Genomic DNA, 14,385 nt, shown 5'->3' on the forward strand with positions numbered 1-14,385 from the left:
ACTGCACCCCAGTTTGGGTAACAGACCAAGACTGTGTCTCAAAAACAAAAAACAAAAAAATTTTTTGTAGACAGTGTCTCCCTGTGTTGCCCAGACTGGTCTCAAACTCCTGGCCTCAAGAGATCCTCCCACCTTGGCCTCCTGAAGTGCTGGAATTACAGACATGAGCCATCATGCCTGGCCTCGTGTCTTTATGGCCTTTCATTCAAATCCTTCCAGTTACTGATCCTAACCGGCAACAGCAAAGCTCCGTCTCACACTGGAGCTGCTAAATGGTTTGATGGTCTGGATCTTAGACCCAGCCTTCCTTAATGAAAATACTGGGTTTCGCAGCTGCATTGTGCACGGTGAGTTAAAAAGTGGCTCTTTGTTAAAATCCTGATTGCACAATGACAAATACAGCAGCCCACACAAACAGCGAGACTGTCCACCTGGTGTGGCGGGGCTATTTTGGGTGGTGCTCTGGGGGAGTTATGAATGGATTGTGCTTCTTTCCCTGCTTTCAGCTATTAGTCAGTGGGAAAGCTTTCTTCCTGGGGCAGGAAGGAGTCAGTTTTGCTGGCAACATCTGTACACTGGAAATGGCAGTGTCAGTGTGCTGGGCAGTAGATGTATCCAGAAGACTCTGTCTCCAGAGACAGATAAAGTGGGTCCTGTGAATGCGGACAGGGAGGCTTCCTGGGGTGGATGTTGGGGGACAACACAATTCTTAACTCCAGGGAGCTGTGTGTATGTCAGCTATGTAACTGAAGGCTTGTCGATTCTAAGGAGGGTCTCACACATCCCCTAAGTAACTGGAGATGAGCAATTCTAATTACAAGTCTTTTCTGATAATGCTATATTCTTATCCAACCCTGATTGCTTAATTCACTCCTAATTGCTGGGTCTGAAAACTTATGAGATATTGGCTGACTCTTATATCCCATTATGGGACACGGTCTCTCCATTTATAGAAGGAGTATAAACGCTTAGGGAAAAACATCAATAGGGCATTAGAAATATCCAGTGGAAACAGAATGTGCATGAAATAATGTTTGAATGTCCAAGGTTTCAGGTACTACACTAGCTGTGAGACCAGGATGGATGAGATGGGATCTCTCCTCAGTCTGATTTTTTTTTTCCTTTCCTTCCTTCCCTCCTTCCCTTCCTTCCTTCCCTGCTTCCCTTCCCTCCTTTCCTTCCCTCTTTCCCTCCCCTCCCCTCCCCTCCTTTCATTCCCTCCCCTCCCCTCCTTTCATTCCCTCCCCTCCTCTCCTTTCATTCCCTCCTCTCCTCTCCTTTCATTCCCTCCTCTCCTCTCCTTTCATTCCCTCCCCTCCCCTCCTTTCATTCCCTCCCCTCCTCTCCTTTCATTCCCTCCCCTCCCCTCCTTTCATTCCCTCCCCTCCTCTCCTTTCATTCCCTCCCCTCCCCTCCTTTCATTCCCTCCCCTCCCCTCTCCATCCCTTTCCTCCCCTCTCCATCCCTTTCCCCCTTCCTTCCCTTTCCTTCCCCCTCCTTCCCCTCCCCTCCCCCTCCTTCCCCTCCCCTCCCCCTCCTTCCCCTCCCCTCCCTTCCCCCCTCCTTCCCCTCCCCTCCCTTCCCCTCCCCTCCCTTCCCCCTCCTTCCCCTCCCCTCCCTTCCCCCTCCTTCCCCTCCCCTCCCTTCCCCCCTCCTTCCCCTCCCCTCTCTTCCCCCTCCTTCCCGTCCCCTCCCTTCCCCCCTCCTTCCCCTCCCCTCTCTTCCCCCTCCTTCCCCTCCCCTCCCTTCCCCTCCCCTCCCTTCCCCCCTCCTTCCCTTCCCCTCCCTTCCCCCCTCCTTCCCCTCCCCTCCCTTCCCCCCTCCCTCCCCTCCCCTCCCCCTTCCCCCTTCCTTCCCCTCCCCTCCCTTCCCCTTCCTTCCCCTCCCCTCCCTTCCCCCTTCCTTCCCCTCCCCTCCCTTCCCCTTCCTTCCCCTCCCCTCCCTTCCCCTTCCTTCCCCTCCCCTCCCTTCCCCCTTCCTTACCCTCCCCTCCCTTCCCCTTCCTTCCCCTCCCCTCCCTTCCCCCTTCCTTACCCTCCCCTCCCTTCCCCTCCCCTCCCCTTCTCTTCTCTTTCCTTCCCTTCCTTTCCTCCTTTTATAGGATCTCACCGTGTCACCCAGGCTGGAGTGCTGTGTCCTCACAGCTCACTGTAGTTTTGATCTCTAGGCTCAGGTGATTCTCCCACCTCTCTTCCCGAGTAGCTGGGACCACAGGCATGCACTACCACATCTGGCTAATTTAAAAAAGGGTTTTTTTTTTTTTTGTAGCGACAGGGTTTCACTGTGTTGCCCAGGCTGGTCTCTAACTCCTGAGTTCAAGCGATCCTCCCACCGTGGTCTCCCCAAGTGCTAGGATTACAGATGTTGAGCCACCTCACCCAGCCCTGTCTCTGACTGAATGACTAAAAACAAAGTCTCCAGGTGATTTGATCATGCCAACCCAAACCTGCTTCAAAATGAAACCCAAAGCCACTTTCTACCTATTTCAGGAAGCGCTGCTCTTTGGGTGGGTCATATGAGGGAATCCCCTTTGGAGTAAAATAGTTCATTGATAGGACAGTGTGGGAAGTGAATTTCTGGATGAGACAGAGAAAGGGCAAACTTATTCTCAGAAGTGAGGCTTATCTGCTTTGCTTGATCCATCACTGAACCATCAGAGAGATGCTGTTGCCTGACCAAGCATGGGGAACAGAGACAGCACAAGCCAAAGGTCTGTCATTTATAGAAATGAGGTAAAGCTGTCATCGTGCAGTAACTTAAATGTGTTAATAAAATGAACGCTTCAGGAGCTCAAAAGCAGAAACTCCAATTTAAGAGGTCATGGGAAGGAAAACTGCCGCCTTTGGATAGGCCAAGGGAGTCTTGATTGACAGCAGAGTGTGATGTGGGATTGAGGAAAGGACATTAGCTCTAGAGTCAAATGCATGTTCTTTTGCATCCTTCCTCTGCCACTTGCCAGCTGTGGGCTCTTGCAGGAAGTTCCTTAATTGCTCGGAGGTCAAATTTCCCACAAAATGAGGATGTCCATTGAGTGAGAATGAAAGGAAACAAACTTCCTGATACATGAACAGGCTTCAATCAATGAGTGCTATTAATAGTAGAAGAAAATAGATTAAGGGGGAAACTTAACAGTGGCAAATCACCACATTCTATTGTGTATGAAATAAGCATGTGGTAAGAAAGAGGAACATGTTTATGCAGTCTTAACTGAAATATGATGTTAGAGACCAGGAATCTCCCAAAGCTGTTATTGATGGGAAGATCAATTATAAAAATAAGGACACACCATATATGGTAGGATCACATGATACTATAAATAGAGATACACACATGATTAATGCCTGATTTCAGGTCATAAAACGTCCAGAGAACAGAGACTTGTCACTTCACTTGCCAGTTCTGTTGCTTCTAAACATCTGAATTGACTCACATTGACAAGGGCAGTTTGGATTTTACCTTTGACACGAACCCTTCTTCCGGGTTCATACAGGTAAATTGGGGTGCCAGCCCTTTCTGGTTTTGTTACTGAAGAAATTGATGGTTGTTTGAGGAAGGCTAAATGGTCAAGTATGAAACAATTGGATAATTTTAAGGAAAACCAAACATTCACGTAAAGGTTTGAACTCTTACAGGGTTGCATAAACTCTCGCCTGTAATAATATTCACAGGTTTTTTTTTCCCTTAGGACAATTTAGCTTTGATAAAGTAGCCTTGAATGACAAAGTATAAAAGGAATGTCTAGGATTTTTTCCCTTCCCTCTACCTTAATATTAGCTTTATATCATCCAAATCACAATGATCCCATTTGTAGTCTATTCAATTAAATCATTATTGAGCCCCTATTGTATACAGGGCACCATTCTGGGTGCTGGGGATGTAACAGCTGATAGAAAAATCCGCAGAAGTTTCTCTGGAAAGGGCCAGACAGTAGAAACATTTTGCTTTGTGAGCCATAGGGTCTCTTAGTCAGTCAGCTCTGTTGTGGTCACATAAAAACAGCCACAGACTGGCTGGGCATGGTGGCTCATGCCTGTAATCCCAGCACTTTGGGAGGCTGAGGCAGAAGGATCATTTGAGGGTAGGAGTTCGAGACAAGTCTAATTAACATGGCAAAACCCTGTCTCTATTAAAAATACAAAAATTAGTCAGGTCTGGTGGTGCACACCTGTAATCCCACCTAGTTGGGAGGCTGAGGCACGACAACCGCTTGAACCCCGGAGGTGGAGGCTGCAGTGACCTGAGATTGTGTCACTGCATTCCAGCCTGAGCAACGAAGGGAGACTCCCTCTCCAAAATTTAAAAAAAAAAAAAAAAAAAAAAAAAAAAAAAAAAAAAAAAAAAAAAAAAAAGGAGCCACAGACCTTAAGTAAATGAATGGGAATGGCTGTGTTCCCACAACTTTATTTACAAAAACAGGTGTGGACCAGGTTTGGCGTCTGGGTGCCTCTGAACTGTAGCTGGCTGACCCTTTTCCTGGAGGAGCCTCCACTGCACTGGGGGTGGGAGGCAGGTGACTGACCAAGTAAGTTGCAAATTTAAAGCAGGGTAATCAGGGGAGGCTCTGTTGAGAAAGTGACTTTTTGACTAGGATTTGAAGTTGGCGAAGGAGTTATAGGTCCATATTTGGCAGAACATTCTAGAAAAGAATCAACTGCACAAAAATCTTGAAGGGGAAGAACCTGGAGGAGTGGGGGTACCCTAGATACTGGTAACCTAGGCTTTCACTCTGAGTGAAAGAGACAAGGGGACTTCACTGGAAGACTGGGGGCAGAAAAGCATCCTGATGTGATGTCAGCATATAAAGATGTGCTCTGTTGCATGGAGATCTCAGTGTGAAAGCAGGAGCCCCACCAGAGGATACCAGAGTGGAGCAGGCAAGAGGGCAGGGTGACCTGGGTCAGCATGAAAGAAGATGGTGCCAAGTCTTCAGTTTGGGTTGTTTTACAGGTACAGCCTAGAGGATTTTCTAACATGGTACTTATGGGATATTATGACTATGAAGCTTTATTAGAAATTGAACTATTACTGACTTGACTTCACAATTCGAGGCAACAAACAAGTGTTGAGTACAGAGTCTGTAGAAGGAAGTAAAAGTATAGGATAAAACATGGACAGGGGCAACTTCTGTTTTCAGTGAATACGGACACAGTGATTGGGACAAGTCAGTTCTCTATGCAGTCACAGGATTTCTCTTCTACATTTAAGTTTATCAAAGTGAAGATTCACTTCTGCAGAATGGTGTACAAGTCGCTTCTATTCCAAAGGGTGAACCTGATATGACTGGGGGCTGGTTGCTTTATCCCATAGGAGTATTTCCCAACGTGGGGCGGTACAAAGCTTAGAGAAGTGGTTTTGTGGCCAAATGGCCCATCTACTTTTTCTACTTGCTCCTACCTTAATTGGAAAAAAAAAAAAAAAATCAACAGACTCCTAATAAACATTATATCACCTCCAGCAAATAAAGAGAAACACTTCTCTCCTAGATCTGAGAACCTTTCTACAGTTTGTTCTCAAATAACCTGCCTTGCCTATCCCACAAGGCTCTCGCACAAACCATATGTGATTATGTGCATGAAAGTATTTTGCATAACATCTCTAAGATACCTAGCCACGTGGGCAAGGCAAGTGTTTTACATAAAGGGGAGAAACCCTGGGGAAGAAGTTTCAAATGAGGAATAAAAATATATGCACAGGTTCTCACATGGGCTCTTAGCACTTGGAAGACTGGACTGCAAGGCATCAACGGGGACAGCTGATCTCATCATTGGGCAAAAAGGTTAGATTATCTTTGTGGAAAGGCCACCTTTCTGTCGGGCGTGGTGGATCATGACTGTAATTTCAGCACTTTAGGAGGCTGAGGCGGGCGGATGGATCACCTGAGGCCAGGAGTTCGAGACCAGCCTGGCCAACATGGTGAAACCCCGTGTCTACTAAAAATACAAAAATTAATTGGGCGTGGCGGTGGGTGCCTGAATCCCAGCTACTCGGAAGGCTGAGACAGGAGAGAGAATTGCTTGAACCCAGGAGGCGGAGGTTGCGGTGGACTGAGATCATGCTATTGCATTTCAACCTGGGTGACAGAGTGAGACTCCATCTCAAAAAAAAAAAAAGGGGGGGGGCCACCTTTCAAACTTTGGATATTTTGTTTGCTGATCCGGATATCAAGTAACTAAAAACTGTAGGAAGAGACCTGAAACCCATTTTGGCAACAAAAAGAGAAAAAAGCCTCCTGACATTTTATATTATGCCTTGAGCTTATGTATTTCCTGGATTGTATAACATACCATGACATATCAATTTCATTTTGAAAAATACATGTATTTAATATTTTCTGATTACAAAAGTATATGTGTTCATTAGAAAAAATTTACAGAATGAGTAAGTGTAAAATTCTAGAAAGTCTTAGTTCGCAATATGGAGATAATTTATCTGCCTTAAAATTGTGTTCCATCTCTATTTAATTTTTTATGCATACGTATTACACAGCTTCCTTTTGACACAGCTGGGACCATCCTTACATAGGTCGTTTAAAAAATCTTGCTTTTTCTATTTAATCAGATGTTATGATTCTCTCCCTTTGCCCTTATTGTTGAACAATTTTTTTTTCTTGGAAATGGAGTCTTGCTCTTTCGACCAGGCTGGAGTGCAGTGGCGCGATCTCAGCTCACTGCAACCTCTGCCTCCTGGGTTCAATCAACTCTCCTGCCTCAGCCTCCTGAGTAGCTGGGACTACAGGCACACACTGCCACGCCCGGCTAATTTTTTGTATTTTAGTAGAGATAGGGTTTCACCGTGTTACCCAGGCTGGTCTAGAACTCCCGAGCTCAGGCAGTCTTCCCACCTTGGCCTCCCAAAGTGCTAGGATTACAGGCATGAGCCACTGTGCATGGTCATTGTTCAACAATTTTTAATGTCATGGAAACCTCATGCAGATACACCTTCATTCATTGAACCCCTTTTCCACTGACAGGCATCAGGCTTTTGTCTGTTTTTCTTGTGTATACAATGCTATACGGACAATTTCTAAACATTGCAGTTTAATAATTTCCTCAGGATACATTCCTAGAAATAAAAACTCTGTGCCCAAGTACACAATCTTCAGGTTTTGCAACCTATCGTCAAACTGCCACGACCTTTCTGGAGAGAAATTTATATTCCCAGTAGCCGTGTGAAAGAATGTTTATTTCATGTTACTCCTCTTGCACTTAGTACTGCCTTAAAAAATATTTGCACATTTCTCATTGTTACACATGCTTATTTTTGCTTTGATTTGTATACTTTTAAAAAAGATTACCAGTGAGTCTTCGATGATTGCTTCATGTTTCTGGGAGGTATTTCATTCCTGTGCGTTTCTGGAGTTTTTATCTTTTGGAAAAAATCACTCATAAGAGCCCTTCATATTGTTAGATTTTTACTAATGCTTCGTTGCTGGTTTAATTTTAGGTTAAGCCTTTCCTATCCACAACAGCAGAGGCCTTGTCCTCCCTCCTGGAATCTCAAAAGCTCAAAAATCAATTCAAAAAATTCAGGTAGAGGCAAACATGCCACCTACAAAAATGTTATCAACTCTATCCCTAAACAGGGATAGATGGGACCTGGGGAAGCCTTTTCCCACAGTTAAATGTTCTATCAGGAAGTTGTCTAGAAGCCAGAAGTTTAGACCTTGCTCTCTAGCCTCTCTGATTGAAATGCAAAGTCTATTTCCTAATTAACTCAGAACTTGTTGCTTGATTTTGATTTTGGATTTTTATACGCCCCAGTGCGTCCTGGTCTTGGGAGCTCAACTGGGCAGTTGAAAGGACACAGCAGAGAAGGGTAGGCCCCCGCTCCCAGGCCATTTGAAAAGACGGTGCATCTTCACACTTTTTTTTTTTTTTTTTTGAGGCCTTCTGGGGTTGGCAGCCCTTTTAGTAGGCACAAAACCTGAGCGTGCATTTATTTTCATTGTCATAGGTTTCACTGTTGAGAACAAGGAAAGCTGCCTCTCACAGATGTTAAACAATTGATTGTTCAATGACTCTGCAACTGTGGTTTCCACCCTGCGTGTGGTGTAGCGTGTGCACATTTACACAACTTCCTTGGCATCGAAGTCGCTTAGAAGAATGCTTTGATGTGAGCAGATTTTCTGCCGTGACAAAAAACATAGCTGAGGTTTTTTCTCTCTCTCTTTCACAGTTCTTGTCTACCAGCCCCTGGCAGAAATCACCATTTCTTCGGCGAAGGAATGCTACTTTCCAAAATCCTTTGGCAGAATCTCCTAGAGATTTGTTTTTCTGCTTCCTAATTTAGAAAGTCTTCAAAGAAAAAAAAAAAACTTGACAAATTAATGTGAGAAGAAACGAACTGTGATTTAATTTTGCATTTCTTTCATGAAAAGTTTATCATGTATAACCAATAAAATTGGACAAGATGATTTTGGGGAAGAAAAGTAAATGAAAATGTGTTATACCCCAAGATCAGACTGTTCTTTTATTCTGGGTCAACAAGTAACATGTGATACAAACTCAAGATTTTATTAAAATCATTTGTAAGTTAAATTAACATATCTCAGTGGTGAAGAAGATTTTTAATAAAGCAAAATAATGAGTTGTGTGAATCAACAGAAAGAGTGAAAAGTGTTAACAGTGACATTTAAATGGTTACATGATTTTAATTATTCTTTTGATAATAAGCAACCTTGTGATGTCTATTCAACAAAAGCCTGAGCCCACTATGGAATTTGCAGTTGAATAAGAGCTTTGTTCCCTGCTTTTCGTAATTTTAAAGAAACAAATGGAAATGGTTTAAAGACCTTACAACAATCTCCCACCTACCAAAAGAATCTAAAAGGTAAGGTGGGAAGCATTACAGAGTGAAAAGAAAAATAAAAAAGGCCACACACGCATTGTATTTATTTGAGAGACAGAGCAAGAGAGAATGAAGTGTTGGAGAGAGAAGGTGCTGGAAGGCCAGCCGATGCCAACCCCTTCCTTATCTGTTCTTGGCTGCCAGGGGCTTCCGGCTGATCTTCTTCGATTTGTCATTATTCTTCTTTGGTGGTTCTGGGTTGGCCTGCATGTGTCTGCCATAGAGGCTGCAAAGACAGAGAAAGGACACCATCAGATCTATTTTGCCAGCACAACATAGCTTTCATTGGAAGAGCTTTCAGGAATAGAAGAATCTCCAGAAACAGTAAGCCAAAGAAAACCCAAAAGATCACTTCTGTGTTCTCTGGGTCATATGCTGTGTTGAATATAAAATTCTCTTACACATGCACGCCATGCCATGACATCCGATCACGGACCAGTCTCTTGGGATTTCACACTCACTGGGAGAACTGGTCAGGCCCTGCTCAGCCGTTCCGGACTGAAGTTCAAAAGCTTATGAGTGTTTAAGTCGACAATGATAAAAATGGAATTGAATGGACGAGACAGAGTGTCTATTTAGTGAAAAGTGAGCATGATGCTTGGCCCGAAAGCCCAGAGAGCAATGGTGTCCGAATCTGTGCTGGCTGCTCACCCATGATAGATAGCGTGGGGCGGGCGAACGCACATCAACGCCACATTAATAAGTACCGCTGATTAAATGCTGACAAAGTGCTCTATAATTATGGTGCATGGCATTCATGGCACAGCGAAGCTGGCTCTGCGGCTGAGAGGATTTCACTGAACAGTAGAAGGTAATTAATCGATAATTTATGAGTAATTCTGATTGAAACAAATTAAAAGCCACCCTAAAATAAATATAGCTCAAACTTATCTCCTTTTATTGATATAATTGTGTCTCCGGCCCTCTACAGCAAGGGCATACCCAGCTCCACAGCCTGCAGTTGCTATGAATGAGGTTTGGCACAGAGCCTGACGTCCCTGTACCAGGTGGCCCCGGCTCCAGTATCCACACGAGGAATATACACACTCTCTGGATGCCGGCGTCTTGGGCTGTTTAGCATATACTGGCGTCTGGCATTTTTGTTTTTTGAGTGTCTCACTCTGTTCCCCAGGCTGGAGGGCAAGTGGTACGATCATAGCTCACTGCAGCCTCAAACTCCTGGGTTCAAGCGACCTCACGCCTCAGAATTCCTGAGTAGCTGGACTACACATATATGCCACCATGCCTAGCTAATTAAAAAATATATATATATTTCATATATATATATATATATATTTTTTTTTTTTTTTTTTTTAAGACTGAGTCCCGTTCTGTTGCCCAGGCTGGAGTGCAGTGGTGTGATCTTGGCTCACTGCAACCTCCGCCTTCCAGGTTCAAGCGATTCTCCTGCCTCAGCCTCCTGAGTAACTGGGCTTACAGGCATGCACCACCACGCCCAGCTGATTTCGCATTTTTTAGTAGCGATGGGGTTTTACCATGTTGGCCAGGCTGGTCTTGAACTCTTGACTTGCAGTGATCCACCCACCTCGGCGTCTCAAAGTGCTGGGATTGCAGGCCTTGAGTCACGATGCCCCGCCAAAACAAATTATTTTCATAGACATGGGGTCTCACTTTGTTGCCCAGGCTGGTCTTAAACTCCTGGCCCCAAGCAATCCTCCTGCCTTGGCCTCCCAAAGTGGATTACAGGGATGAGCCACTGTGCCTGGCCTCCAATACTAGTGTTCTGGATGACATCTGCACCATGGCTGACAGGCAGAGGGGAAGGGCTGGCAGATGGAACTGCCCAGCTGATTTTGCGATCCAGGAAAGCTGGACACTATGGTTTTGAGAGGCCATGCTGTATTCTATTCCAGTCTTCCAAGTGTCACTTTGGAGGCGGTACAAGCAGGTTCCATCGACAGTCACTCTCACGGAGTACAGAACGCAGGGTTCAGAGCTGGCCAGAGACAGACCTACGAGCCAGGGTGTGCACATCCAGCCAGGTGCTGGGGTTGCTCTCCAGGAAAAGGGGAGGCCATTCTTATGCATCAAGAAGGTTCCATATGTACTAGACAGAACATGAGAGCCTGGAAATTGGTTTTCCACATCTGTAGGAATTTAGAGGTCTTTTTGCTCGTGTAATGGAGACAGTAGCCCTGTCCCAGCTTCGGCGATACACACAGCTTCCTTACAGCCTCAGAGATCTTCCCTCTCTTTCCCAACCCCTTATCTGCACAGAGCAAAAAAATATGTATGTATATTCTTATTCAAAGATAGTTTCAAACTTTAAAGATTTTTTTTTTTCAGATGGAGTCTTGCTCTGTCACCCAGGCTGGAGTGCAGTGGCACTATTTCAGTTCACTGCAGCTTCTGCCTCCTGAGTTCAAGTGATTCTCGTGCCTCAGCCTCCTAAGCAGCTGGAATTACAAGCGTTTGCCACCATGCCTGCCTAATTTTTGTATTTTTAGAAGAGATGGGGTTTTGCTACATCGGCCAGGCTGGTCTCGAACTCCTGACCTCAAATGATCCACCCACCTTGACCTCCCAAAGTGCTGGGATTACAGGCGTGAGCCACGCACCTGGCCTCCAAACGGTAAGGATTCTAAAAGTCGACAGATGACTCCACAGTTCATGCCCATGGAAACCTAGCAATACTTGAGTGTAAGGAAAGGGTCTTGGCAATGATAAGAGGTTAGCAGAGGGAGAGGAGCAGTAGGAATTGAAAGAAATTGACAAGGCCCTTCTTCGTGTCATGTCTCGAATGAGGGAAGGGCTGAGGTGGGTGTGGGGGCTTCCCAGAAGGGGTGGGTGTTCAGCTGGGCCCTGACGATGGGAATCCAGGCAAGCAATTTCAGAAGGGGTTGCAAAAGCTGCAAGGCTCTTCTTCCTTTTTCGGAGTGAACTGGAATGTTCGTGTTTCAGTCTCTGCCTTTTTACATTCAGATCCCAGTGTGTGTGTGAACATCCTGGAGCTGCAGAGCAAGTCACTACAAAGGGCCAGGTGGGAGCCGGCGGCCATCAACTTGCTGTTCAAATCCTGCTTTTTACATTTATTAGCTGTTGACTCTGGGCAAATGATTACCAATGTTCGCCTCCCTCTCCATGCCTCAGTTTCTTTATCTGTAAGCTAGAGATGTCGTTTGTCTTCATTGCAGGCTGGTTCGGTAAGCCCAGCGCCATGGCAAACCTACTAGAAGCAGCCAGCGAGTGCTTGCTGAAAAGTAGGACAGACGTGGGGTTACAGTCAAGAGTGATTAAATCAAAATAATTATATGATTACCTTCCTTCTTTAGGGCTGTTTCCCCTGCAAAATAACACGGTATTTTCTATCAACGCTAAATCCCCAAACACCGCTGGAACAAAGGTTTTAATCCTCTTTGAAGCAAGCAACTAAGACAGAGCTAAATGCATGGCCCACTTCCTCAGTGAGTCATCGGCAGGGCTGGATGACGCTGCTGTCCGCCGCACGATCCTTTACCTCCTCCAGCTGTGTGGGCAGAGGAGCGCTGGCGTTTTGCTAAGCGGCCATAAGTGGCCATTTTCACGGGGATGTGGCTACGGCAGTGGCGGTGTAGTCACAACAAACTCCACAGTCTGGTGTTCCATTCCTGGCTCTGCCAGTGACGAGCCACAGGGCCTCAACTGGGCAAGTAAGTGTGGTAGATAGAATCACAGCTCCCAAAGGTGGCCACATCTGATCCCTGAAACCTGTGACTGTTACTTTCCATGGCAGTGGGGACTCTGCAGGCATGACTTAGTTAAGAACCTTGAGCTGGGAAGAGAATCCTGGATGATCCCGTGGGCTCAGTGTCATCAAAAGGGTCCTTATAAGAAAGCAGCAGGAGGGACCAGGTGCAGGGGTACACATCTATAATCCCAGCGCTTTAGGAGGCCAAGGTGGGAGGATTGCTTGAAGCCAGGAGTTCACGACCAGCCTGGGCAACATAGGGAGACCCCATCTCTACAAAGAGTACACAAAAAAATTAGCCAGGTGTGGTGGAGCTCACCTGTAGTCTCGGCTACTTACTTGGGAGGCTGCGCTGAGAGCATTGCTTGAGCCTGGGAGTTTGAGGCTGCAGTGAGCCATGATCACCCCACTGCAATCCAGCCTGGCCATAGGGCAAGACCTTAACAATCAATCAAAAATAAAAACAGGGGGTCAGACTGAAAGAGATCTGAAGATGTTACACTGCAGCTTCTGAAGATGGAGGAAGGGGCTATGAACCAAGGAACACAGGTGGTCTGTGTAAGCCAGAAATGCAAGGAAACCTCTTCCCTAGAATCTGAAAGATGCAACCTAGCAACACTGGTTTCAGACTTCTGACCTCCAGAACTACCAGGTAATACATTCGTTTTGTTTTCAACTACTAAGTTTTTGGTAATCTGTTAGAGCAGCAGTAGAGAACTAACATAGTAGGTGAGCCTCTCTGGGCCTGACAGGGTGGCCTGTCCATGAGGATTCTGCTTAATTTCAATAGGAAAAATGAATTTCTGGGGTAAATTAGAAAGATGGAAAAATGAAAGAACCAAGATTCAGAGAGGCAAGGTGTGTCCCAAAGGAAAAATGGGTGTAGTTTCTATGAGAGGAAGTGAAAACAGGTTTGCAAATTGTCCCCTTGCTAGTATGAACTGGCTGGTCCCTGTCGCCCCATCCTCTGAAGCTAACACTCGTGGCTTGTGTTTTGCATGTACCTGGATTGAATTTGTAGCAGTGACTGACTACAGAGGACAGAGCAGTCAGTGCCATTGAAAGACATCCTATTCCTTGCAGTTCCTGAGAGGAAAGACAGTGCCAGACCACGCAGCGCCATGAGGGGAAGTGCCAGTGTTGGTGAAAAACGTTTGTCCTGACCTCTCGTAACTTGTACTTTTCCCTCAGGGCTTTGGTGAACACAGCTTCTCCATCCCCTGCACCTGGGAAACCCCAACCATCCCTCAGACCCTGGCACCACTGTCCCCTCCTAGACAGCGTGTACCCTGGGGGCCACCACAGCTCTCTGCTCACGTGGCACCTGTCTGGCCCTACAGGAGCCCACTGCACCCTGCACTGGGGATTCCTGGAGAACAGTCTCTGAGATTGACAATCACCTCTGCCTTCCGCACCCTGCTTGGTCCTGAATGATGTGTGCCCTGGGGAACCTCGCTCACCTCCAACAGTCTGATGTCTCCATCTGCAAAAGGAAGATGAAGATTCCCAGCTACCATGGAGGGTTTGGGAGAAGATTAAATCAGGGAAATGCTCTTGTTCGTTGGGCACACAGTAGGCATTTCACAATGACAGCTGCCACCTCTAACCTCTCAGGAAGCTTCTTTGACGCAGGCTACCAGGGCCAGCTCCTTCCATCTCTTGCAGGCTGCTGCCACGCCCTCGTGCTGCCCAGAATCTGCACTTTGGTGCAGATCTTTCTGGGAAAGCTTCGGCGGGCACTGCCACTCAGCTATGCCAGCTGGAAAGTGTGACAAAGGCAGCCTGGCCCAAGGTCACCCATGGGGCTTCAGCGGCTGGTGGGTAAAATGCTCAGCCCAGGAACTGGAGGA

At 46.2% G+C, this 14,385-nt stretch overlaps 2 protein-coding genes across 4 annotated transcripts in view; one reads left to right on the forward strand and one right to left on the reverse strand.

Annotated features, from left to right (window-relative positions):
- Nucleotides 1–8,359, forward strand: part of PTER (phosphotriesterase related) — a 158,738-nt gene extending 150,379 nt beyond the window's left edge. Inside the window, exon 8 of the transcript XR_012093891.1 lies at nt 8,176–8,359. The gene's annotated coding sequence lies outside the window, so the exon portion shown is untranslated. The remainder of the gene's footprint in view (nt 1–8,175) is intronic.
- Nucleotides 8,330–14,385, reverse strand: part of RSU1 (Ras suppressor protein 1) — a 230,777-nt gene continuing 224,721 nt past the window's right edge. For all 3 annotated transcript variants that reach the window (XM_008002372.3, XM_037983371.2, XM_008002375.3), the window contains one exon: nt 8,330–9,073. In XM_008002372.3, coding sequence (XP_008000563.1) covers nt 8,971–9,073 — 103 coding nt within the window. In that variant the 3' untranslated portion in view covers nt 8,330–8,970. The remainder of the gene's footprint in view (nt 9,074–14,385) is intronic.

Source organism: Chlorocebus sabaeus, chromosome 9 (assembly GCF_047675955.1).
Source record: "Chlorocebus sabaeus isolate Y175 chromosome 9, mChlSab1.0.hap1, whole genome shotgun sequence".
Lineage (NCBI taxonomy): Eukaryota > Metazoa > Chordata > Mammalia > Primates > Cercopithecidae > Chlorocebus > Chlorocebus sabaeus.